The sequence below is a fragment of the Opisthorchis viverrini genome (assembly GCF_000715545.1).
Source record: "Opisthorchis viverrini unplaced genomic scaffold opera_v5_46, whole genome shotgun sequence".
NCBI lineage: Eukaryota > Metazoa > Platyhelminthes > Trematoda > Opisthorchiida > Opisthorchiidae > Opisthorchis > Opisthorchis viverrini.
Window position 1 is genome coordinate 2,214,251 of NW_008751703.1, and position 25,171 is coordinate 2,239,421.

Below are 25,171 nucleotides of genomic sequence, written 5' to 3' on the forward strand. Positions count from 1 at the left end.
CGATTTAAGAGGTTTGTTTACGCCATGCACGTTGGGAACGTACCCTTAAGCAGGGTCACGACTCTCATACCAATGGAACCTACAAACTGCCAGTGTTTTGCACCTTAAAGCTTATGTGTTCGGTAAGCCTCCGTCTTTTTATTCTACAAATCACCGATGTGCGCAATCCTAACGCTACATTGTGTGCACCTCATACTAGTCAGAACACCAATAGACAACCTGGCGACAAACACCGATGCGCACACATTCTCACAAGCCAGCAAACGGTCTCACCACGCTAAGCGCATTGCAAGAAGGACCGTAGAAACTCGGTTGAGTGATGGTGGCAGTACGTTCAGTAGATCAGCTGAAGTAGGACTAATGACCATGTCTTAACTACGACGGTAGGAATGACGGCAGATTTCGATGTTATACGGTGTGGTCCACCTGGCCAACGGATACATGTCTTCTAGATGTCGTTTACACATTGTGGCTGCAACAGCGGAACCAGTAACACCACGGATTGGGACGCATTAAACGCGTGTTGCACTAGAAGAGGTTCAGTTGGACCGTGTGACGGCTGCGTGCAGACTTCGGAAACTCGAACAGTGCTGGCAAGACTTGAGTGGCACGATCGATGCGTCTGAGTTTCGGAAATACAAGAAGTGTTTTAGGAGAGGCGAAGATAAGTCACCTGTTTTTCGGCAAACATGCCATAAAGAGTAAGTCTAAGTTACACATGGCACACCAGCTGTAACAGTGACATCTGGGGCGGCCATTTACCCTATCTGGAGAGCCGCAACACGATCAATGAAGTGATCCTCTACTGGCGCAACACATGTGTCAAATGCGTCCCAATCCGGGGTTTGGCATACAATCACAATCGGTCGCTGGTTCCACTGTTGAAACCAAGAGACTGAGCATGCAGATGACATCTAGAAAACATGTATTCGTTGGCCAGATCGACGACGCTGCACAACATCGCAATCTATCGTCATTCCTATCATCACAGTTAAGACATAGCCAGTAGGTTCCACATCAGCTGGCCTACTGAATGTATTAAGGGCAGCTTTACTAGCGTCGACAGTACAAAGTCATAATGGGTTTTCCAACCATGCCAAGGAAAATCACTCCCATATCCTTATGCGCACTTGGCATGCTAGCAAAAACTAAACCAGTTACATGGTATGACTTCACACAATGGTTTATGTTATATTGGCAGCGGTTCAAATCTCAAAAGATAAGTCACGCGTTGACAACGTATCGATGATTTGAAAGGACCTGAAAACTACGTTTAATTCATTATAACTTGATCCACTGACAAGATGTTTGTACTGAAATTCAAGCCTGCAAGCACTGTTTGTTTAAAGCTATTTCGAATAAAAATGTGCTTCAGAAAGTTGGTAGTCGATCAGCGAGTCTCACACTTACTCCTGCACGGTTCCTGTAGTAAACAGCTTGCGAATGGGGAAAGTCAAGCGCTCTTAAGCGAACTACCATGCGAGTGACAAGATTGCATCAAACATTCGATGAAGGGATTAAGTAAGGTTTACGATCAGATATCAGACTAAATGTTCGTCAGAAATTCCAATCTATCAACTTGTCCCCACCCTTTGGTGAATAATATAGAATGCAGTCCATCAACATTCGGCTGTATAGCAAAGTAAAATCAGGATCACAACTGCAGTCAAGATTTATATGGAGTATCACAGAAAATAAGAATGGTGAGGAGCATTCGTGGTGCAGTTTCACCACTTCGCGTTTCTCCTCGTAGCAACTAGCTCCAGAAAGTCCCGATGATTGGCATAGAGGTTTATTTCAGATCCAACGTCCATCCACCGGACTTTTTTGGCATCATCCCCTGGAACGAAAAGACAGGCCCGGTTAAGATTAGTCAAATGGAGAAAAATACGCGGAAGAACAAAAAGAGCTTTTGGAATTGAAATTTGAGAGGATTATTAGTGGTGCCTTTGGTATCTCAAGCGGTCACATGATGTATTTCCGACGATACTTTGTTTGAAGATCCCTGATGCAGGTATCGGATGCACAAGGGTGCCGCACGAACCAGTGTCTCGCTTTGTAACTTGCTGGATGATAGTACAACTTTGTATCGGTCCCTTGAGAAATTTGAGAGGATTATTAGTGGTGCCTTTGGTATCTCAAGCGGTCACATGATGTATTTCCGACGATACTTTGTTTGAAGATCCCTGATGCAGGTATCGGATGCACAAGGGTGCCGCACGAACCAGTGTCTCGCTTTGTAACTTGCTGGATGATAGTACAACTTTGTACCGGTCCCTTGACTTCCGGCTCCGCCCACTATGGTATATCAAAAGGCACGGTAGCTCTACACAGCCCTTTATGGAGACAAAAGGAGAATCGTTACAGCTGTATTTATAGGGTAGTCACAGAGTGTTCCACAAGGTCGTGCCAGAATCTCCGTGAGGGGGCGAGAAGCGTCGGATCGACCGGCATTCCGACCAATCAGGGCATCCCTTCGTTTGGCTCGTGTCCTGCAAGTGACACATCCGTCCAAATGATGTGATGTTCGGTTATTAGGGACGGCTTTTCTCCGTACACTTAGTCACTCGTCGAAGACGCAAATGGGGTTCACGGCGTGTTAGTGGTGTAGTTGGTAAATAACTGCCCTTCTCAGTCAGACTGCTCAGTACCGTGGATTGTGTTGCTTTGCTCTATGACTGAGCAGAAAACGAAGAGCTGTGTGATATGGAACACCTCTACGGCAGCACCATCGCATCAGTTAAAAAACTCTCATGATTGGTCGACAGAGTTTTCTCCCAACCTTTGTGAACTAAAATTCCGTTGGAAATGTTGAAATATGGGTAAATTGGGTTCTCCGCCAGACTTTTGGTTTGTCCCCGAGTTTGGAAATCGGATTGCAAACGTCTTGTCGCCAATCGAGAAAATATCACAATTGGTTGTTGCTGATGGACCATGCTTTATTTCGCCTTCATTAGAGATCCGCTTTAACTCGCGAGGTTGGTGGCTCACGTTTTCCCTCTGATTTCAAAGACCGTCCTCCTAACACTATCTGCGGCCGTCGAATACTAGCCATTCGGATACCGGATGCTTGGCCAAATTGAACCGGAATAGCAAGCCCACAAAATCCCAGATATTCTTAGGAAAAAATCGCCAGAAAACAGCGACTAAGTGAGCCAGGCAGAGTTACAAACAGTCTCACCTTACACGACACAAGTACTGTGTCACCCCTACCAAGAGGAAAACCGTTGCACCGTACCGTTTGTTCTCCCGGGCGTTTCAACACACGTCGATAATTTCGGACAAGGAGATAGTGATCGAAACCCCAAAGTGTCGTCCTACTTATAAAGCGGTCAACAGCCACAGGATATTGATGTTCCACTCTGTAAGCGAGATTGGCCTTCGCCGAAGGGTCGAGAGGCGCCGTAAGGCTGTCTCGTCCTTCTTGAAAATCATCAAAGTTGCGCATCTCACCAACATCTACAAGGACTTAGGCTTTCGGATTTTCGGTTATTAGCCGAAGATCATTCCGTACGAATGGCCAAGCAACAGTGGAATTCCCAACCTTCGTACAGTATCCACTTGGTTTTCAGCATAGACTGACTTCAATCAAAGCTTCAAAATACTCCCACTACCTATGGATCTCAAGATCCGTCGAACATTTTGAGAAAGGGTGTGAGAACAGCATATTCAACGCTTCGACTACCCAGCGGCAGTCCTCTGGAATGTCACGACCGAACTTCGAAGTAACCGGAGAAGTTATCGTTAAAATATCAGTACGCATGATATCAGAATAGCGTACTTTGTCAACTCGACCTAAGTGTACTTGGTGTGTCTCACTAATTTTGAAAGGCCTTGTGCAGCTGTTATTTGTGAACGAATATAGGATAAGTACTAAGCGCCGTTGAGGATGAGCACAGTTTTACCAGCAAACTCCGCTAGCACAGCTTTCAATTTTTATGTTCGATTTCTAGAATTTTAGACGCGGTCAGGTTTCACTAGGTGCTCACTTATAGTGATTCCCGATCAGAATAAAACAGATGCACAGGGCTTCTCGGTTCTACAACTTATTTTCACACGTATTTATATGAAGAAGGTGATAGTTCTAGAAAAGTGTCAGCACCTTGGAACAATATCAGGATGACGATGACAACGTAGGGCGAAGGTAAAAAGGAGTTTTAAACACAAGATCGCAAGCACGCTTACTAACCCCGTTTGCGGTAGCTTTATGCAACTGAAGGTGAATGCTCAGCTAAAAGAGGTATTTAAAGAAATGGGAAGATGACATCCAATGCATCAAAGGAGTTATCTAGAATGGATTATACATTACATTCATCGAAGTTCCGTGGGATCAATTTACTTGAAAAGATGACGAGTGGGAACTAATTACTTACCAGCCTTAAGGTCGAATTTTGCAATACGATCACCAGTTTCGTCATGGAAATTCACTGCAATGGTCTCCATCCAGGCGTTATCTGTATTGCGGGGGTCATCAACGTAGCCTTTGTAAATCTGCATAAAATAAGGGAACAATTAAGTTATTATAACAGCGTGTAGATGTGAACGAAACCATCAAGGATTGGAGTAGAGTGAGCATCGTGAATAAAAGATGCCTTGACCGGTGGGCCTAATACATCGAACAACAGTTACTCTGGATACCAGCTGCCATTCACCTGGAGCGCACCGTTGACGTAGAACTCTGAACGGTGAGGCGCGAACCCTCTACGGCCTCGGAAGTTCATGACTGCATATGTTCTCTCAACCTTCACCGAACTTCTGGTTCGGGTAATTTCTCACCCAATGTTCAAAAATGGAGGTAAAATCATCACTCAGCGCTTGTCTGATCTGTTTACCTGCATTTGTGAAAAGGGGACTGTGGCAAACAACTGGGAAGAGTAGGCGATAGTGCCCAGTTTCAAAAAAAGAGGCTCATAGTGAGTACAGTAACCAAAAGAGGATCAGCCTAACCCCACTTGTAACGAGACTGATCATGTTACTTGTGCTTCGTTGCCTTATGGTGGCTCGTGAAACACTGACCCGAGAGCGTTAAGCGGGATTCCGTCTGGTAGGGGTTGCGTTGACCAAACCTGTGCACTGCGTCAGGTACTAGAACAGTGTTACACAAGCAAACGACCAACTATATTAGTGTTCCTGGATTTCCAAGGCGCATCCGACTCGTTTGACGGTTTGTTCTTATTGATACGCTTCCTCATCAAGGAATGCCACGGAAGTTTATGAACGTAATAGGTTCTTGGTGTTCTCAGACTTCCGGACTTGCGAGAGTATACGGAGAGCTCTCCAAGAGCTTCCGTACACAAAGCGGTGTCTGCCAAGGATTCTCACTCTCTGCTTTCCTATTTATTTTCGTGATCGATGAGATAATGAGCCGAACCCTGGAAGGTCTTCAAAACCCCGGTCTTCAAAAAGCCTCTAGCGACAACCATGTCAATCTGGAATATGCAGACAATATTGCTCTCGTCTTCGAAGAGACAGAGAAGGTTCAAATGTTTTTGAATTAACTGGCCAAAGTCATCCCGTCCTTTGCACTTTGCACCCGCAAATTGTAAGGTCGTGTTGCTGGACATGCAGTCGCTGAACACGCCATTTACAAAATCAGGGAGAGGCACTGAAAGTTGTGGAGCATTTTACGTACTTTGGAATTTGTATTACTTCCGATTGTAGTCTGACTGATGGGGTGAATGCATGAATGTGCAAGGCTCGGGGCACGTTTGCTAATTTGAGGCACTTATGGCTGAGTCTCAAGGGACTTGCGGATCAGGCTACAGTACGAGCTGTCTTGTTGTATAGCTGTGGGACTTGGCCTGTTCGAGCGGCGGAACTGAGACGTCTTCGGGTGCTCGACAACCGTTGCCTCAGGGTCACAGCTCGTGCGGGTTGGTGTCGACGAATCCGTAACGAGGCAATTAGAAAGTGAGTTTTCGGTTGTGCAACGGGAACTTCCATTGAAGTATGTGCCCAGCACCAGAAGCTGCGCTGGTTAGGCCATGTATTGCGTATGCCGAAGAAAGCGCTGTTTTTTGTGCCCAATTCAAAGTGGCGGAAGCAGAGGGGTTGAAAGAGATCATGAAACGTTTGGGTGCTGCAGATGCAACTCACCTTCCAGGATGGGGACCGCGTGATTCCCACTGTGTCCGATTGGAGACGCTGCAATACATGGTTGCCAATAGATGTCAATGGTGTTGTTGTTGTCAGTTTCTATCCAGATTGCCTGAGCGTGTCTGGAGGTGTGTTCGGGGGCCAGGCGTCCCTAATAACTGAACAGCACATCATTTGGACGCATGTGTCACGTGCAGGACATGGGCCAAACGAAGGCATGCCCTGATTGGTCAGAATGCCAGCCAATCCGGGTCAAGCATCCTTGACTGGACGCTCCTCGTCCCTCACGGAGATTCTGGCACGACCTTCTGGAACACTCTGTGACTACCCTATAAATACAGTTGTAATAATTTTCCTTTGTCTCCATAAAGGGCTACCGTGCCTTTTGATATACCATAGTGGGCGAAGCAGGAAGCCAAGGGACCGTTCAGCAAGCCGCAAGGTGTAGGCACATCGGAGTGATTATAGTGAGCTTGCACTAAGTCCCTTCCCCATCTGCCTTTATTCTTCTCTTCACAATTAGGCTTTCAATTAATCATGGTTGTAATGGCAGCGAAGCCTCAGTGTTGAACACTGATGTCATGCTGTCGATAATGGTGATGACAACCCTCAGAAGAAACTCACACGGCACACCAGCGCTGACAATCACGAAAGCCGCTTCCAAGACCGGCGTTAAAGATGGGAGAAACCTTGTATAAGGACAGTCATGCTTAGCGTCAATGACGATTTCAAAACCGTTTAAAGTTGCTTCACAGATGCACAAGTTCGCTAATGTTCTATTGTGCTAGGTTCAAACACGGCTCACAGACTGTGGTGAATAGCTATACCCACCATGGATGGTTCAGGGTGCCCCGCAGTTGGACAGAACCGGAACCTATGGGAATCGAAAGCAAAGGGTAGTAAACGGTTCGGGATATTGGTGGAGGGTTTCTTGAAGCTATCATGCAGTGAATATCGAATTCATTGCGCCATAACCTGCAGTAACGCCGCACTGTCCTTTTGATATGTTCATTTTGACAATTCATCAGTTAAGAGACTGAGTGAGACGCCTGGCAACTGATGCCTCATCCAGTGAGCAGATGAATTCTTGCTTTCTTTGCTACTAAACAGAGTTGGGATTCACGTGTAAAATAAGTGAAGCAGAACCGCCACATCTGAAGAGTCCTGTTACAAGCAACCCCTTCCCAGCTGCCTCTACCTTCCCCGATCGGATGTTTGTCTGTGTTCAACATTAGGAGAAAGCTCAGTGACTCAGTTATCTTTGTGGCAACCTGCCCACTAGAACACAAGCAATGCTTGCGGGCCTGCTGAAGAGCTCGTCAGGTCGTTCACGCCAAATTTAAACATATCTGCAGCTGACATCTGGTACAGCACCAGATCAGCATTCTAGGACGTTTTGTTGGTTGATGGCGTCACCAAAAAGTGGATTGACGAGGATCGTGACATTAGTTGTGCTTTTGCTGCTCATTTTTTTTTGCAGTTGATCAGTCGGACTTGTTAATTGTGGTAAATCGGAGCACCTTTTAGCTTTTCATTCTCTATTTCGCTACAGAAGTGCATGTGTACAGGTTGACCGCTATCAAGACTCGATCAACAAAAGAGTCTAGCAGTAGTCGGGAATGAGAATTCATACAGGGAGAATTCCAGCAAAATAGTGGGCTTCTTTTTTATACACCATGCAAAAGAGTAGATGTCCTTACTTCTCAGTAGACGGCTCGTGAATACATCGGAATCCCGACTCATAGAAATAGGTGAGGCAGATATAGTGCTGTTACCACCGTCTCCTGCGCATCCATAGCTGAATAGTCTATTCGGAAGGAAATGATCCAGTTGTTGTTCGTAAATCTTTGACAATGCACGTTAGCTGAGATGGGGTATGCCAATTACCTCTAACATATGTATGAAGATCATGAACGAAAACTATGCAGCCCGATCAATAGGTACACCCATTATGCCATAGTTTTTGGAAAACTCACAATTTTGAGAACTAGCCAGCACCAAACATCCTAATCCAGCTTTTGCTCACTGCTGGCCAGCTGGATGGGTCGTTCCTGCCATTGCTGATAGAGCTAAGTGCGTTCGGAAAGGAGCGCAGATTGCCGTCTCTCGCACCATCACCTTGTACTGAACAAGACTATTAGATAATTTCTCAAATTGCACTTAGTATTTAACAAAAGCTGGGAAAGACATTGTCTGTAACGTGGACAATCCGTGGTGACATGAGCTATCGTTTATGTCACGGGTGCAGCGAAAATCTGTGAGGGCTGTGTTGTAGCTGTGTCGATTGCTCCATTTCTTTACTCATACCAACTCTCGATACACACGTTTTTTGTTTACTTATGATCAACTAGTCATATTCCTGATGGACCTCACCATAACTAGAGACCGTAAATTAGAACATGCAGATACGGACAAGTGACAAAACATACACGACCAGACGCAATTGGAATAGAACTCCGACTAGGTATTGGGTTTTCAACCGATTGCTCATTACATACAAATCAGAAAACTGTTCGCTGATGATTTTCGCATCCAACCATTTTCAGTTTAGTTCAGTCCTACTTAACAGCCAGAAACTAAGTACCAAGGGTGCTCTGGTTCCAGCTGTTACAGTTTCTGTCACCGAAAAATGGGACAGCGGGGGAGGTATGATCAATCAATGGAGGCAATGGCATACTCAGTTAGTTAACATTGATCGTGACTATGCAATTTATGGTTGTATACGGGGTGGGATACTGCCGTGGGGCCAACACCGTGACAGAAGGACAATTAGGGTTTTCAGCCTAAGCCATTGGCTCAAAAGCTGAACCGAAAGGAAGCCAGAGTAGTCAAAAATTTTAAGTAGCAATTCGCCACACATATTCCAACCCTTAACCTGGAGTACCGGAAGACTGTTAGTCAAACTTCTACACACTGATCAACCTGCTAAGCGGGACTCTGTGAGTACCTATACTCCCTAATATGACCTAATGGATTATGGAGATGCACAAACCGTAACGCCGTGGTGGGCAACAGTCTCTTCGTGAGGGATTTAGTTCGAATCCGTCTAGCAATATGGACAAACAAAAAACTTCGAAGGTTCGGACTGAAGACGATGACGTTGATGCAGGAGCACCACTGACTGTGTGAGTGACCCATGTCTGAGCCACTTTTGTCAGTGTCACTAACCATTGGTGAGTTGAGTCCCGGGATCCCCACCCAGGGAGTCAGCGGTTGCTGACCTGACTAAGTTGGTGCTTTCATAATTCGTTGCCAGGTCATAACCTGTCCACACCTCAGTCGCTTTCACTCAGCACAGGGCTGGGCAAAAAGAGCTCTGTAAAACAGACGGTCCTCTGGCGCACAAAGTACATATCCTAACAAGCATAACTTATGGATGAGTAGTTCATCTATCTGAAACCATGTAATGTACCTCAGAAATGCTAATCGTTGTTACCATCAGACCCGGGGCAATGCTTCGGAGACACCGATGTTCAGACGCTGACAGTTCTCGCATGTTCATTGCGTGCAGAGGTCACGTTTCTCATCTGCAATGCAGTAGGGGTCTTATTGCCGCAGCGTAAACCCTGTCCTTAACAGACGAGCTGACGTCACGCTGGCGTCACAGATCTCGGAAGTTGGCAAAAGCTGACATGGTCCACCCGATTAGATGAGTTATCTCATCTCTAGCCAGTCCACCAGAACTTATACAACTGCCCAGGTAGGCATAGTTATTTATCACGTCAATTAGCTCGTCTGCGAGCATGAGGCTTGGGTTTGATCCCACCCAGTCTTGTAGCAGCGGTTTAAACTTTGCAGGTATGAAGCGCAGGTCAAACTGGCTTATTTAAAATAGTTTGGATTTAGGAGCTGAACCAAAAAGAGTTATATCCGCATACTCCATCTGTAGGCGAATTTCCCAGGAGCACTTCCACCCCCCAGGTTTCAGAGGAAATGTGAGGGATGACAGCCTTGGCTTACACACTGGACGCGGTGAACTCAGACGACGTACACTCGCGTCCGTCGACAGGAATTCACATACGGTGACCTTATAAGGCATAGAAATTCGGAAGAGGCACGTTTATCGCCAGGCACCGCTATTCTTTCTGATGACCTACTTGGCCGAAAACAAACTTGAAGCCAGAAGAAACCATCAGCACTGAATGTGTTAAAACGTGGCGCTGTTCGAGAACTTATTTAAGGTATAGATTGGGTCGATGCACACTCGATCAGGGCGATGTCCAATTTGATTCTCAAAAGTCTGTCTCACCCGATGATCGATCAACCTGTGCGAAATAGCGTCAGAGAGCACCTTGGATGCCACGGTAATCACGGTGGTCTCACGACTAAAAGGCCCCACCCCACTGGTTGCTTTAGATCCGCAACTTTCGTAAACTAGTGCGAGTCATGGAAAGTGCATGACTCGACAGATCTTCTCAGCTGAACCCAGTGCAATGAATGAGTAACACGGGGTTTATTAAAAGACCAGAATACGCACCTGATAGTTTTTGACATGTAGGTTAAAAAGCTGCGTGTTATTTCCCTGCACTGTGATAACCGAATAGACCTGGATCATCGAATGTGCCGTGTTATGTAGTGCCCCGACAACAAATACGTACAAGTCTGATTCAGAATGACTTGTCTGCCTGAGGTTTGCGAATGGGGCAGCATTAGATCAACACAAATTTTGGTCCTAGAAATCTATCTGTAGTCACATTTTTTACGTCGACAGCCGCGATACTGAACATTCACGATTTATGCAAATATCCGAATTGTGGAAGCGAAAAAGACTACCGGTTGTACTCTTCAATCAGGTAGTTTTTGTACTACCGAACTAAATCGTTGAGACCACCGATTATACCGTGATCATAATAGTTTGTGGAGGAATGAACATAGTCCCCGGACTACAGACGAGCGAAATAAGTCAGAAAATAGGATAAGAAGCAAATCATTACAACTTCTTAGACGAAGTTGTCAAACGTGAAAATCCTCAATTCACGGCGCGGAAAACCCGGAGATTCTAGTAACGATTCATCAGAACAGTGTGCACTAAAAAAGGCAGTTCGCCGCCACTATGTGCATCGAATTTAAGAAAAGACTGAATAGGCCCAACTATTCCACTGTCCAGCCATTCACGCGTGATATGACAATCATAGTCAAGCATGTTGGTAGTTTTAAATTACCCTACCTGTTCATGGCCAGGTTTTATTTTATCGGGTTTAGATAGGCTATGCGACTTTTAGGTGATCCACAAACTGCTAAACGCGAACCTACTCTGTGCAGTGGAGAGGGTGATCAGTGTGGTTTCAACGAACAGCCAGCTCATAAATGGCTCGAGGACCGAAACTGCCACACTATTCAAGTCTAGATACGAGCAATCGAAACACCAGTGGTGGGTCTAAAACAAAACTTTTCGGTCAGTAGTTCGGTACTTAAACTGTGCGCTATAGAGGGTTTAAAAGTAGGGATGTGAAACTCCATCGAATGTAATCACAACTCAATAGTCCGAGAGTTCCGTGAAGAAAGTACAGGACTAAATCGCCCACATGGGGGAAACAAATAAAATGGGAAGAAAAGTGAAAAGCGGAAGACTGCATGGCACCCATCAGCAATGTTTTTGCTGAAACCACCAGCTAGATACTATGGAGAAGTAGGGAACTCACCTCTGTTCCGTCTACGAAAAATTCAGCGATCAACTTCTTCAGTGTCTCCAGTTCTTCGGGAGAGGATTCGTTTGAATTGAGGGCTTCTTCGGCGAACTCTCGACGTAACGAATCGGTGCATTTTTCTCCAGCATCAACCATACCCTGAAATAAATGGCGTGAGAGGCGGTGAAAAGGCAAGTGCTTTAAGACTAGAGGGGAATGATAAACCATGGATAGTACAGATGAGAGATAGCCCAAGTGGTTAGAGCGCGAACTGACCGGAAGGTCCGTGGTTCGAACCCGACATCTGCCTCTCGAGTTTCCCTGTCTAGGCTTGGGCGATAGGGGAGTATCTCAGCCCTCGTGCCTCCTTCGGGTGGCATGGCAGCTAGGTACCGGAACGCTACAGCTGAGCGTTTTTTTACGGATGAAACTAAACGGCTTATGAGGCGAAAAGCCATCGGTACTGCACGATTAAAGTGTGCTGTTGACAGTAACAGACGGCGCAATACTGTATCGACAGCCTTATCGTTTACTAGTATGCCAATACAGGCGCTTGCTCCATTACCTAAATAATATGAACAATATGCTTGTAAGTATCCCAAAAGTCATTCAATGAGCCAGTCAACACCGGATAGTGGCACTGACTGCGTAATGAAGCCTAAGCAACACTGCAAGCGAACCTAACGGTTGTAGAGCGTTCAATTCCTAACCAGAAGGCTACAGCTATATATATATATATATATATATATATATATATATATATATATATATATATATATAATATATCGTGATTCTGAGATTAGTAGTGCAGATAATTTTCAGCAGCATGGGTCACTGTCGTTTGGGACCACAAAACCTGCAATTGGTAGTCAGAAAAGTAAGACAGTTGTTGTACGGACTGCTAAGGCGCTGATCTTATCCGTCAGTTACTTCTGATCGACAAATCAACTTCATGACAGCTCAACTGTTGAGTGTCAATGTATAGCTCCACGGCAACACGCTATTTTGTTCGGCAGCTGTTGTCTTCCTAAACGTGGTGGAGTGCAGCATGTACTCTCACTATAGAAGTTCACGAAATGTGCATACTGTGTCAAACAACAGGGTAAATCACTGGGATTGAAAATACACTTTCGCGGTGCAGATGCGAAAAAGTTCATCTCGCAGTCCAGTGAAAATGAATGCTTAACTTCTGCGGCTCCGCATTCGTCAAACAAACTTCATTTTTAGGGAAGATCGTTCCCACGGTCAAATAAGCTTGGTTCGAAATTATTAAACACGGAAGGTCAGGTTTTTCAGAATGGCAACTTTCGTACGAAGACCAGTAAAACACATACCTCGGACTGTCTACAGAAACCTCAATTATTGGTTTGAAAAAAAGCAGACCATATCTTTGAAGTTCGCATGACCAAATTCGAAAACTTTATCGCGCTAGAAGTGCACCGATACATCATACAATTGAGAAGACCTGGCTAATTCATATCATCTGATGCTATACTCCATTTTCAGAATAGCTGGTGTTTGGTGTTATACGAGCGTCTATTGTTAGTTCGACCGAGATATGGCTTAAAAGGAAAAGGAAGGTAATCGGCATAGAATTATAAATCAGAGGTTATAGAGGCCTACTCGAGGCTGGTGTGACCTAGTGGGTTTACTCCTCCTCGAGTTCAATCATTACAGCGTTTCGGAAGGATCCTGTCACCGAGTAAAACATGCCAGTGCTGGTCGTGGTTAGACACGGTTTACAATGGAAAGTGGGGTAGCTAGAGCTTCCCTTATTCGAATGAAGAGCTATCAACAGCTGACTGCACACAAGATCGAACTTCTATTCATTGGTTCTCCTCCAGGTTACCGTAATATTATCATTAGAGCGTTGTAGAGCCATAGCAAAGAGCTGTTTTTTATTGTATTGTTTGTAGCCATGGTCCCGGTTCCATTAGTATTAAGCTGCCAAGTCAGTGACGTCCATGTTAGACAAGTTCGACGTCATTTGCCTGACTCCATGACGTACTGACCAGTGTACCTCCCATCTCATCTCTTCTTTCTTTGTAAGGAGCAGGGACCCATTCTTGTGGTATACGAAATCACCACAGTTTGTTCCATATCTGTCCCAGTTAGGAATACAGCTGTCCGCCAACAAAAACGAGTACTGAGGTGTTGCAAGTGTAGGTAGGGTAATACTTAACAACCAACAACTTGCGCACATTAACAAATCTTTAGATTATTTAATAGTAGTGCCAGTAGTAGGAGCGTACTAATAGTTGTAGTCGGCGAACTGGAACACCTCCATGTGGTATCGACTGGGTAACCCGGACGTCAGTCTGGGTGAGCTAAGAGCTCAGCAACTCCAGACAGGGTTAACTATTCTGTTTGGAATCAACGCGCTGGCTGCTTTCGACAACACGAATTATCTGGAGCCATGCGGCATCTGGATTCACCTGTCGGGTATTGGACAAATGTTCGAAATGAGACACGTCATGAGGACGACATTCCATAACAAAATGTGAACGGTCGAACCGTGCCGCTTGATGACGTGAAAGTGGTCTCGACACCGATGACCAAATGTCGGCGTTTTCGGTCTCGATAGCACGTCATTATCGCAATTCCGTATGAGAGAGCCAACCACATGTAAAAATCAGTCACGAGTCCGCATTGCTACAATGAAGTATAGTCAGATGTAGATGCTAAAGATTACCACGAGAAAACGTGAACGTGGAACTAATCCTGTTCGTAACGTTTCGAAGTACATGTCCCCGACAAAGTAAACGGCTGACTTCGGGTGGGCCCTGGATGGCCCATTGAACGTCAGCGACGAGTCTCTACGGGAACGGATCCAAAGAACAGCTTCAGCTGCTAAAACGCGAGACAGAGAATGTTGTCTCCTGTGCTAACCAGCCAAAGCACAGGGTGTTCTTATGTTACCGCAGTCAACTAACCTTGCCAGACAAGTGGTATAGGTTAGATCCACACCGATTACCTCAGGATAGCGCTGATACGATTGTCTGTTGAAGTGTCATATAATCACCCGGATCCACCGGATGATTGTGCACAAGCATCTCACTGATGTGGTAAAAACCCGTACAAACGATTAGCGCTGAACAATTGGCATCTCGTGTGACCGAATGGCTTTTGCCAGGGAATTCGGTAATGCTATAGAGATTGTTCTTTTTTGATGCAAGTATACACATTCTTTTGCACAATATTCCCTTCTTTCTTAGTGCTTCTGATGCCAATGGCCCCTGTCCCGTGTTGGGGACTGCCGTTAAATCCGAAATGTAGTCCAGCGAACGTCGCGCGAAAGCCACTCATTTCAGACATGTTTTCACAAAAAATGAGGACTGGGCCCGCGATTGGTAATAGTACATAGTTGGCTGGGTGACATACTCCCACAATACTGATTGACTACATTGGACTGGGTAGGGAGAACAGCGTTTAGGAGTATGGGTTTCAGAGGGGTGGGAGGACAATTTGAGGAAGACAAGATCATATGGGGTAGTGGACAGACTGGACTTACACAGTTCAAGAACGCAAACCTGTAGTAGGAACCGGTCGCGAATAGAAAGAGAGAGAAATCAGAGGGATGGGATGGATGATGGTAATTTCTGGGTTAGGAAACCAGGATCTCCGCGTCTCACAGGTTGTATTCGGCCCTTGCGAAGGTCAAAAGAACATGCCTGAACAAACATCTGTTCTGTGGACAAGTTTATGTCAAACATTCAAAAGGCGTCAAAAAATTGCTCCGGTAGTTTCATGATGCACAGAACCAACAAATTCTCTCACAGCAGACACCAAAGTAGTCAAGCTGACGGAGGTTAACTGCTTCTGTTCATCCATACAACAATTTAGTTCAAAAAGACACTGAAAACAACAGGCAACAACGACAGAACTCACTCCAGGAAAAGCCCACTCTCCACAATCGCCGCGTTGAATAGCAACAAATTGGAGGACAAAACGCTTGCTAGCGAGGTCGAAAACGCGCTCGCCTGATAAGTTGGTTTTCCATCTAAAAGAAGGGAAAACGATAGTAAGCAAAGTGACAAAAAGTGCGACTCCAGAAGCGCGCCAAATCAAGGTTTGAAAGGTCCCAATATGTTTTCAAAGGGCGAGAGTTTGAAACAACGGTTAGCAGCATCATTGAGATACCATCTAGATTAGTGTCCCTCCAAAGGTGCGATGTAGCAAAGTTGGGTAGAACGGGCGATGTGAAATGTAAAAGGGATACATTTGCTATCGTGAGCACTAGTGATCAACTACTACAAGTAATAAATCAACCGTCCGTTTACTAAACCTCTCCACAACTATCATTCTTGTTTCTTTCATGAAAATGTCAATTTCGGTTGTCATGTGCACGCAGTCTATACCTTTTTCACTCTAGAATTTCTCAAAATCACAGTAAGTTGCCCTAAAAATGTTTGAAGGAGTTCCGAGATCAATATAAACATGTGCCGAAGCCACTAAGAAAGTGCTCTGATAGTAATTTTATGGTCTCTCGAGGTGAAGCTAGCGTACCTTAAAGGATGAGAAATAGTCGCGTGCGCGCTATGCCGTGCAACACTTTTCGCGGATTCTGGAAACTAGACAGCCGGCTCAGATATGAGGACAGTCAACGAATGCACTGTATAAGCATACGCACACAAACACACGCATGCACCTTCCACTTAAAATGGGATGACTTCATTCGTTACCTCCAGATCAACCGATGTGTCGCAGATTGGCTGGAAGCAAGAGCTTATTGCAATAGTCACTTGGATCCGATCCAAATTCAATGTCTTGCTGATCCAGAGATTCTCAAACAAAAGGTGCGAGAATGGCTGTGTAAGAATGGCTTCATGGGATAAAGGTATCCTCCTTCGAAACTTCGGTTGTGAGTGCATGTATTTAGATATTTCACTCACTGGATGTTAAGTCTTCTGATATTCTTCTATAATGGCAGTCTAAACGAAAAGCCGATTTCCCCGAGTTCCCTGCTCTCCTTCAATGTGTAGCATGAAGGTGAAACATTATTACGGTCGGGGGCGAGATGGCCCAAGTGATTAGAGCGCGAATTTACTGACCGGAAGGTCCGTGGTTCAAACCCGACCTCCGCCTCTCGACTTCCCCTGTCTAGGCTTGGGCAATCTGGCAGTATCCCAGCCCTCGTGCTTCCTTCGGGTGGCATGGCAGCTGGGCACCGAAAGGGGGCTACATCTGAACGCTTTTTTTATTATTACGGTCAAAACGAGTTGAAGACAGCTAACTCCTTTGCTAGAAAATCACTGAGTGGTTCTTTTCGGACACTTATGTGGTCCTACAGCTTAATTTGATTTGGCGTGAATTCAAAACCGAGTATGAGCGTACAAGACCCATCTTGCTGATCAATGGTTACTCGCTTTACAGCAAAGGTGACCTGAAGCAAGTTAGTAAGAGAAAAGTCAACTGATAACATTCAGCTGGCAGTCCTGCACTATCGGATTTTGTTTCAGTGGGGTTAACAAGACAGACTTGTGAGACTGTTCTCCCTACCCTCTGGAAAGCTGTTGCGTTGTATGTACTCCTCACGGTGAAGACCATGGCAATGCTATTCTTTGTTTGGTAACAGTCTACTCAGCAACGACAAATGGAAAAAGCTACTGTCAGCCAGTACAACACTGCGCCGGCGGTCATCCGTTACTATGCTCAAATCCAGTCAGGAGGAAAAAGGGTGAAGAGCAAATCAAAGTGATCAGCGACCTTCAGCTCCTGCCGTTAGTTCGCGCTTCAATACCGTCCTTGTTATAGGTTGTGATCCACCTAAAGGCAAACGAAGGCGTGATACACTGATGAGTCGCCCATTCCGCTAATTTATGAACCTTTAGGTCGAACAGCGATGATCTTTGTCACAATAAGACATACATTAGGTTGTTCAGCTACGTGATTGGTTAGCGCTGTCATTTGATTCTGCTGGACATTTAGCTTGTTTTGTTGTCAGGATGGGTGGAGGAATATACAACTGCCGAATGCGGACATCAGTTAAACGACAAAATCGCTCATTCGATTAAATGTTAAAAGCCATTTTCCAATAAACTGACAGAATCAACATATTCCGATATGGGCAAAAAAGGTTCTGGTGTGAACTGGGCATTCAACTGCCATTTCTGCTGATGGACGTCGAATCATTATACTTGCACTCTTGAGAACGCTTCGAAAGCGATTCTCGTAATTTGCTGAATCCACAGGTTTTCGGTCGTTGGGTTGACTAAGGGAATGACGGAAATGCACTGCTTCAATGGGTGTGACCGAATTCTCGCGACCAACAAACTCGTTTGACTGTCGTCGTTGAACGGATCATGAGGTTCTTCTTTAACAGTGGAATGAACCACAAGAACTTTGTTGCCAAACTGAACACCTCACCATTTGGAAACAATTCTAGGGTCTGCTGTGGATTTCAACAACAAACACCAAATACAGAAGAAAAGAGCACCAACCTTGTACCGATAAACAGGGGGTTTCAAGTAAAAATATGTTGTACCGTGAATGGTATTCTTCCTGTTCTCAAGGGGAAAATAACAGAACCAGATAAAATTCCGAAGGTGTGGACAGCTAGGTCAGCTTAGGATATTAAAAACCGGTAAAACATTTTATGAACGTCTGTGCAAAAGCCGGCTTCCGTAAGTTAATTCAATGGAGCAAGGGATGCGTGTCTGGTCTAGTTGAATTTTGGAAGAAGCGACCTTGTATGGGTATTATTGGCGTCTAGATCATATGTTTCGAACGAAATACCTGTTTGTCTAAGAGTAGCCAGAAGCGGTGGTTCCTATCGTAGAATGGCATATACATGAAAAATACTTCAGCCTGGATGAAAAAGTCCTCCACTCCTCGGACGCACCACTCTTGGGTAGCGACCTACTTCTGATACTGAAAATGATTTGGGACAAGAACATTTAGTTTCCTTGTTTGCAGCAGCATTGTGTACCTCACACTGATGGCTTTCGCTACATTCTCTAAGCTTTCATTTCGGTTGTGCAGATAATCCCCAATTATACACTTAGTTTCCTATAATCTTGATATGCAGGTTGGTATAGCTGCTTGGGGGTCATCTGACAATGATAACCAAATTAGACTTGCTTATAAATCTGTCTGCCTCGGGCAACAATCTGCGCAGACTTCACTGCTAAATGTCAAGCGTAAGGAGCTTTAATAAACGGCGTTCATGAAATGGGCTCACTTTGTAGGAGTTAACTACAGTGGGACAAAACACGTGGAATGGGAAAATGCCGGACAAAAGACCAAACAGGAAAAAATTTGACCTAAAAAATTTACGCATGCACAACCCCCGGTGTTACATCTATCCTTGGGAATAAATGATCCTTTAGTGTGGCTGGAGTGTGGTATGCAAAGTTCACTTGGGTGACAGAATAAGTAACACTACATATTTACCTGGTCACAATTGGATCCGCAGCGTGGTTCGGGCCCCATCGACCAAGGGAACCACGACCAGTTATACCTGTCCGGCCTCGTGGATTCAAAGGAAGACCCTCAGAGTTCAACTGATAAAGACCCATATAGCTTGTCCGATCTACCTTTCCATCAAGCGCATTGAATTTGAGAGATATTTCGGGTGACGTTCTAGGGAAACGCAGAAAAATGAGACGAATCAGTCATATAACTAAAGATCATCACGAACGAGAGATTCAGCTGGATTCCAGGTGAGCATCTCGTCAAAACCGAATTGCTATGTATCGCTCAGCTGTAAACCCTTCTAGTGCCTAGCTGCCATGCTACCCGAAGGAAGTATGAGGGCTGGGCTACTGCCAGGTTTCCCAAGCCTAGACAGGGGAAGTCGAGAGGCAGAGGTCGGGTTCGAACCACGAACCTTCCGGTCAGTAAGTTCGCGCTCTAACCACTTGAGCCATCTCGCCCCAAATTGGTACGTAAATGAGTGTATAAAGAAAGCGTGTTTACCAGATGATGATGATGATGAGCTATCATCAACTGGTTTAACAAGGGCAAGAGTGGCCCAATCACCTACCGGATATCGGGGTCTGCCCAGCTTTTCCCATGTACCTTTGGATCAGTATAATTGATGGGCTGATAGGCAGCCCAGGAAATTCGCCAATCAACATATTCATCTGGGACCAGGACACGCTGCAATCCGTTCGCCAGCGGGTAAGCTGAATTGCGGCATTTCGTGTGAAGCGCTGTGGAGGCAGACATTCGAGAAAAGTTGTGCAGCTGAAAGAGTTGGGGAGATACAAGCAGCTACTTACTAGGCGACTGTTTAGCAGTAGCGTTATCAGGCTCAGAAAAAGAAATACCTTCCAGAGCTGGAAACAAAACAAAAGACGCTGATAATCGAATAAAAAAAGAGCAGCCTGGAACATTTCGGAGCAGGGTGTTCATTACAGTGAAATGTCCCTCCGAGAGCCAAAATCTACCCCGATGTCTCCGCACAGTATGAAAATTGACTACGACAGAACAAAACCTAGAACGGAAATCGGTGAGTGACCACGCTCCAGCATTCAACAGGGACATTAATAAAATTAACAAAAAGCATGAGAAATGCCATAAAAATTCTAACAGGATAAACTTACCAACACTACTGTGTACAGGAATTCCCACACAGTTGGTATACACCTGATGTATAGATGTTCCCAGTTAATTTGTCTGGCTCACTGAAAGACCTGCTATCTTTTCGCGTCAGATAACTTTTCCTGAAACGCATCAAACCGTCCATCATGTCGTCTAATCTGTCGGTCTCACTGTGGACTTCTTAGTCGTACCACTTAATCGCAGCCAGATACCAAATTGGTATGGTGTAAGGCAAGCTGCATTATCAGGTGTGCGAGCCGTAGTTCGATAAATTTTGCATGCTGCTGCAACCAGGCAACGATAGCTGAACGTGCTAGTCATATATCTCTAATTGATAGTGAACCGATGGTCACAAACCGTTCTGTGAACGAATTTTCACGAAATGAAACCTAGGGGTATTAGACTTTGGAAAGACAGTGGACAGACACTTGAGCCATCTCGCCCTCGAGCGCAAAATTGTGTTCACTGATCCTCCGTGGACTGCAACGGGATGATTTCAAACAGCTAGTTACCTTAGCTAGCTGCGCTGCTAGCCATAAATTGGGCACGTTTTACTTTCTAAGGCCTCAGCACACAGATGCTCCATGTAAGACCTGAAGTCTGATTGGAGAATAAGTGCACCAGTAAAGTCAATCCGACGGTTCTGCTCAAGTGCATAGAGGTCTGTGGTGAGATCACATTAAAACTTTATTCCTTTGGTGGGTCTCTAACGTGGGAACCTGGGATGACATTTGTGTTTCACTGTTCGTGATTGTGGTCGTCTGACCGTTCGTCCGATATATTCGGCCGCAACCGTGAAACGGATGTTGTGTACAAAAGTGGTGGGGTGTTGTGGAGCACTAATATCTTTTGCCTTTACAAAATGATTACGGCGGTATTGCTGACTCGATGACAAGTCTATTTTTTTAGGACTTCATGATGTTCTGAGGTTTCTGGCCTAAAAGGTGTACCAACTGAAGCCACTAGTCTAATTTTTCTGTTTTTCTGGTTTCGATGTTGACTTGCGTACCCGTTGCCTTTAGGGAAATCATGAAATCCTATGGAGCAGACAAGCATTATCAAGTCCATAGAACTAAAAAAACACCACGTAAGATCAGCTGATGCTACCGTTCAGCACACCAATAGAAAGCGAGTCCAGTGTATGTACAAAAACACCCTAATGATAGGCTTATTTCAGAGTGCGAACGTTAAAAACTGTCCGACGAACTGATTGCCGGGGTTTGAAGGGTGATTTTGAAGTGCATGTCACCATGGCGGCCGAATCAACGGTTGCATGACAGCTAGCAGTAATGGAGGCGAGCGGATCTGTCAGTCTCTAAGAGTGGGCCTATGGGGATGTCGCCAGAAACGGGGTGAGGATGGGGAGAAGCCCAATATACGAAAAGAAGGAAAAAAGCCGAATAAACCTCGATGGAAAGTATCATTCTCAGCATCAGAACTACAGCCTATTGTGGCATATACTGACATTACAAACAGGTGCCGGTGTAACGGTGATACTACTGATCGAGGGGCACGCGAGTAGTATGTGTTGTCCGTAGAATTTCGCTTTGCGTCGATTGAAAAATGGAATTCTGTTGCGGAACTCGCGGGGCCACTTTGTAACATTTGCTTTTATTTGACCGACGAATGATTGGAGGCAATGAATCTCCAGGAAGACTCGTTCGGGAGAAGATCTGTGTCCAGGTTTTGTAACTAAGGTGCAGATTAGAGTTTTGCTTCCTTGTTCAATGGTCTGTAACCGGTCAGTTGGCATTTCCGAATAAATAACTCCGCAGCGAAGGCCTTCTTCTTTTCACCGGTACTTATAGCGAGTAGCCCTGAGTGTGATCGAGCTGGATAACCGGACGGTTCAAAGTAGTTGGATTTTTTCACATATCATCCATAAACCATGTAGAACGACAGCGAAGCATCAGTGTTGAATGCTGATATCGTGCTGCCCATAATGACGATGATGGTGGTGGTGATGGTGATGATAATGATGAGTACATTGGATCCAGCTGTTACAGTTTCAAACGTCGGAAATGGGGAGAGTGTGGAAGATAGAGCCAAGCATTGGGGAAAGAAAAAAATCTTTCAGGTGTAGCATCCTTTCGGTGCCTAACCGTCATGCCACCAAGAGGCAATGAAGGCCATTGAATGATTAATTAGTTCAAGGACTGGGTAAATACACCCGAAAGAGATGGCTTTGAAACTCAAGTGCCACCGCCTGCGCTATGTGACCATTTCTGTCAGTGTCATTAACTACTGGTGAGTTGAGTCCTGGGGACACCATATTGGGGGGCGGAAGTCATCGACCCGACTGAGTTTGTGGGATCGTGTTTTTATACTTCATTGCCAGGTCATAAGCTGTCCACATCTCAGTCTCTCACTCAGCACGCGGGTGGGCACGAAGAGCCCTAAGAGACAGACGGTCCTCTGGCATGCGGAACACATATCCTAACAAGTATAACCTACGAAGAGTGAGTAATTCATCCATCGTGAAAGTGTTTCTCCTTCCTAAAACCATGTAGCGCACCTTAGAAGTAATAATCGGTGTTACCACCAGACCCGGTCAATATTTCGGGGAAATCAATGTTCAAACGCCGACAGCTTTCGCGTGTTCACTTCGAGTAGAAGTCACGTTTACGGTCCGCAAAGCAGTAGGGGTTGTACTGTCGCAGCGTAAACTCTGCCCTTAACAGACAAACTGATGGCACATCGGCGTCATAGACGTCGGGGGGTGACAAAAATTGACATGGCCTTCCAAATTCGAGAAGTAAACTCCCAACTTATACAACTACCCAGGTAGGCGTAGTTATTCACCACGTCAATCAGCTCGTCTGCGAGCGTGAGTAGTTATTCACCACGTCAATCAGCTCGTCTGTGAGCGTGAGTTTTGGGTTTGATCCAACCCGGTCTTGTAGCAGCAGGTATGAAGCGCATGTCAAACCGTGTGGTAAAATTACAGGTGTGAAGCGCATGTCAAACCGTGTGGTAGAATTATTTAGCTTATTTAAAATGGTTTGTACTTTCGAAGGATCTGAATCAAGAAAAGCGATATTGTCCGCATACTCCATGTCTGTGAGCTAACGTCCCGGGAGCACTTCGACCCCTGAGGTTTCAGACACCTGCAGATAAATTTCAAGCAGCACATCAATAACAAATTTGAAGAGGAAAGATCAGAGAGACCAGTCTCATCTTACTCACAGAACGCGGTGGGCTCTGACTGAAGCCTGTTGTACATTTGTATTCGTCTACAGGAGTTTGCATACAGTGACTTCGTAAGGCACCGAAATTCGGAAGAGGCACCGCCATTTTCTCTAACGACCTACACAGCCAAAACAATCTTCAGCCTGGGTGCGCTAAAAAGTGGCACTGTTCGAGAACTTATTTAGGTATAGATAGGGTCGATGTACCCTCGACCAGGTTGATGTCCAGTTTGATTCTCACGAGTCTGTCCCGCCCGATGATCGATCAGCCTGTGCGAAATAAAGCCAGAGAGCGTCTTGATGTCACGAATTCCTTGTGCCCTTCGCGAAGATCAGGATGATGGTTGGGGCGCTCCATTCTACTGGTATTCTGTTTTCGTTCAAATCTTCTGAAGTACTGTCTTCAGTTTGTTAATCAGGACTTCACCAACTTCTGTGAAGGTTGTGGGTGCAGCCCGTCCGGGTTAGGTGCATTGTTCCGTTGGAAAGGTGAAATATTCCACCGGATTTCTGTTGCCAACGGCGGGCTGGTGTCGCCGTTCCACTCAGGCCCTCTGGATGCCTCCAGTGGTTGTGTTGAACTGTTACTTGTTCAAAACGACGATATGATGAATGAATTGCCATTTCATCTTCTCTGCATACCATTTAGCCGACATTTGTCTTCTTTTGGCCGGTTGATCGAACCAGCCGAAATAGGGCACAGCTGTTGCCTGCAGCAAAAGCCCTCTTCGATTCCTGGATCTTCTATATCCACCAGCGTTCTCTGTCATTCTTCAAGCTCTTCAATATCCATTGTTTGAGGGATTTGCTCGTGCCATCATAGTCGCCAGCTCCTGGTATGGCCTTCCTGCTTGCTGATCTCGAAGATATCCGGTGTTCATTTAGCCGAGACAGGTGTCTTGGATAGACAGTATAACTCTTAAGCTCGCTTCCATGCAACCTCCAAGCGATCTTCGTCATCCGCATGATTGGGCTTTTCTAGTAGCTTTCTAGTCAGATCAGGACGATACTCTTGAGCTACCGAAATTCGTCGAAGTTGATTAATGGACTTGTTCTGTCTTGGCACGCGTAATGCTGACGGAAAGCGGAATATGAGGGCCCACAAAGTGGCATGATTAATTTCAAGTTGCATGCCCCAGAAGGAACAGTAGTCTTTAGTGGAGGTAACTGATGGCCGTGTAAAAAAATCGTTCAGCTGTAGCACCCTTTCGGTGTCTAACTGCCATGCAACCCGAAGGTTTCACAAGGGCTAGGATACTGCCAGGTTGCTCAAGCCTAGACAGGGGAAGTCAAGAGGCAGAGGGCGGGTTCGAACAACGAACCTTCCGATCAGTAATTTCGCACTCTGAACACTTCGGTTGTCTCGCCCCGACGTAGGCCAATGTATTTATCAAAGCCTTCAGGCCAGGATGGAATGAACTTCGAGGAGCGGAGCGACGGAGTGGCTCAATTTCCTGGTAAATTTATGTCTGTGAAAGCGTTGACTCTCCCCTGAATCAACGGCAATCAGCAATTCCTTCTACTTATTCCGACTACTCATGAGTGGTGTGGTTTGCTGTTATAACGCCGTGTTGCTTTACTGCTGCTCGATCTTCGCTGTTTCTCACTCCTAAGGTCTGCTTTAATGGGTATTTGATAATACGCACTTTCAAGATCAAGCGTGCTGAAAATACGATATTGAGCTATTTTACTACTTAAATCTTCAAGTCTGGGGGG

At 45.5% G+C, this 25,171-nt stretch overlaps 1 protein-coding gene across 1 annotated transcript in view; it reads right to left on the minus strand.

Annotated features, from left to right (window-relative positions):
- Nucleotides 1-1,613: 1,613 nt before the first annotated feature.
- Nucleotides 1,614-25,171, minus strand: part of T265_03364 (hypothetical protein) — a gene marked incomplete at both ends in the record, with an annotated part of 28,300 nt that continues 4,742 nt past the window's right edge. The window contains 6 exons of the mRNA XM_009167825.1: nucleotides 1,614-1,840; nucleotides 4,374-4,491; nucleotides 11,739-11,882; nucleotides 15,612-15,723; nucleotides 19,116-19,304; nucleotides 19,708-19,910. Coding sequence (XP_009166089.1) covers nucleotides 1,728-1,840; nucleotides 4,374-4,491; nucleotides 11,739-11,882; nucleotides 15,612-15,723; nucleotides 19,116-19,304; nucleotides 19,708-19,910 — 879 coding nt within the window. The remainder of the gene's footprint in view (nucleotides 1,841-4,373; nucleotides 4,492-11,738; nucleotides 11,883-15,611; nucleotides 15,724-19,115; nucleotides 19,305-19,707; nucleotides 19,911-25,171) is intronic.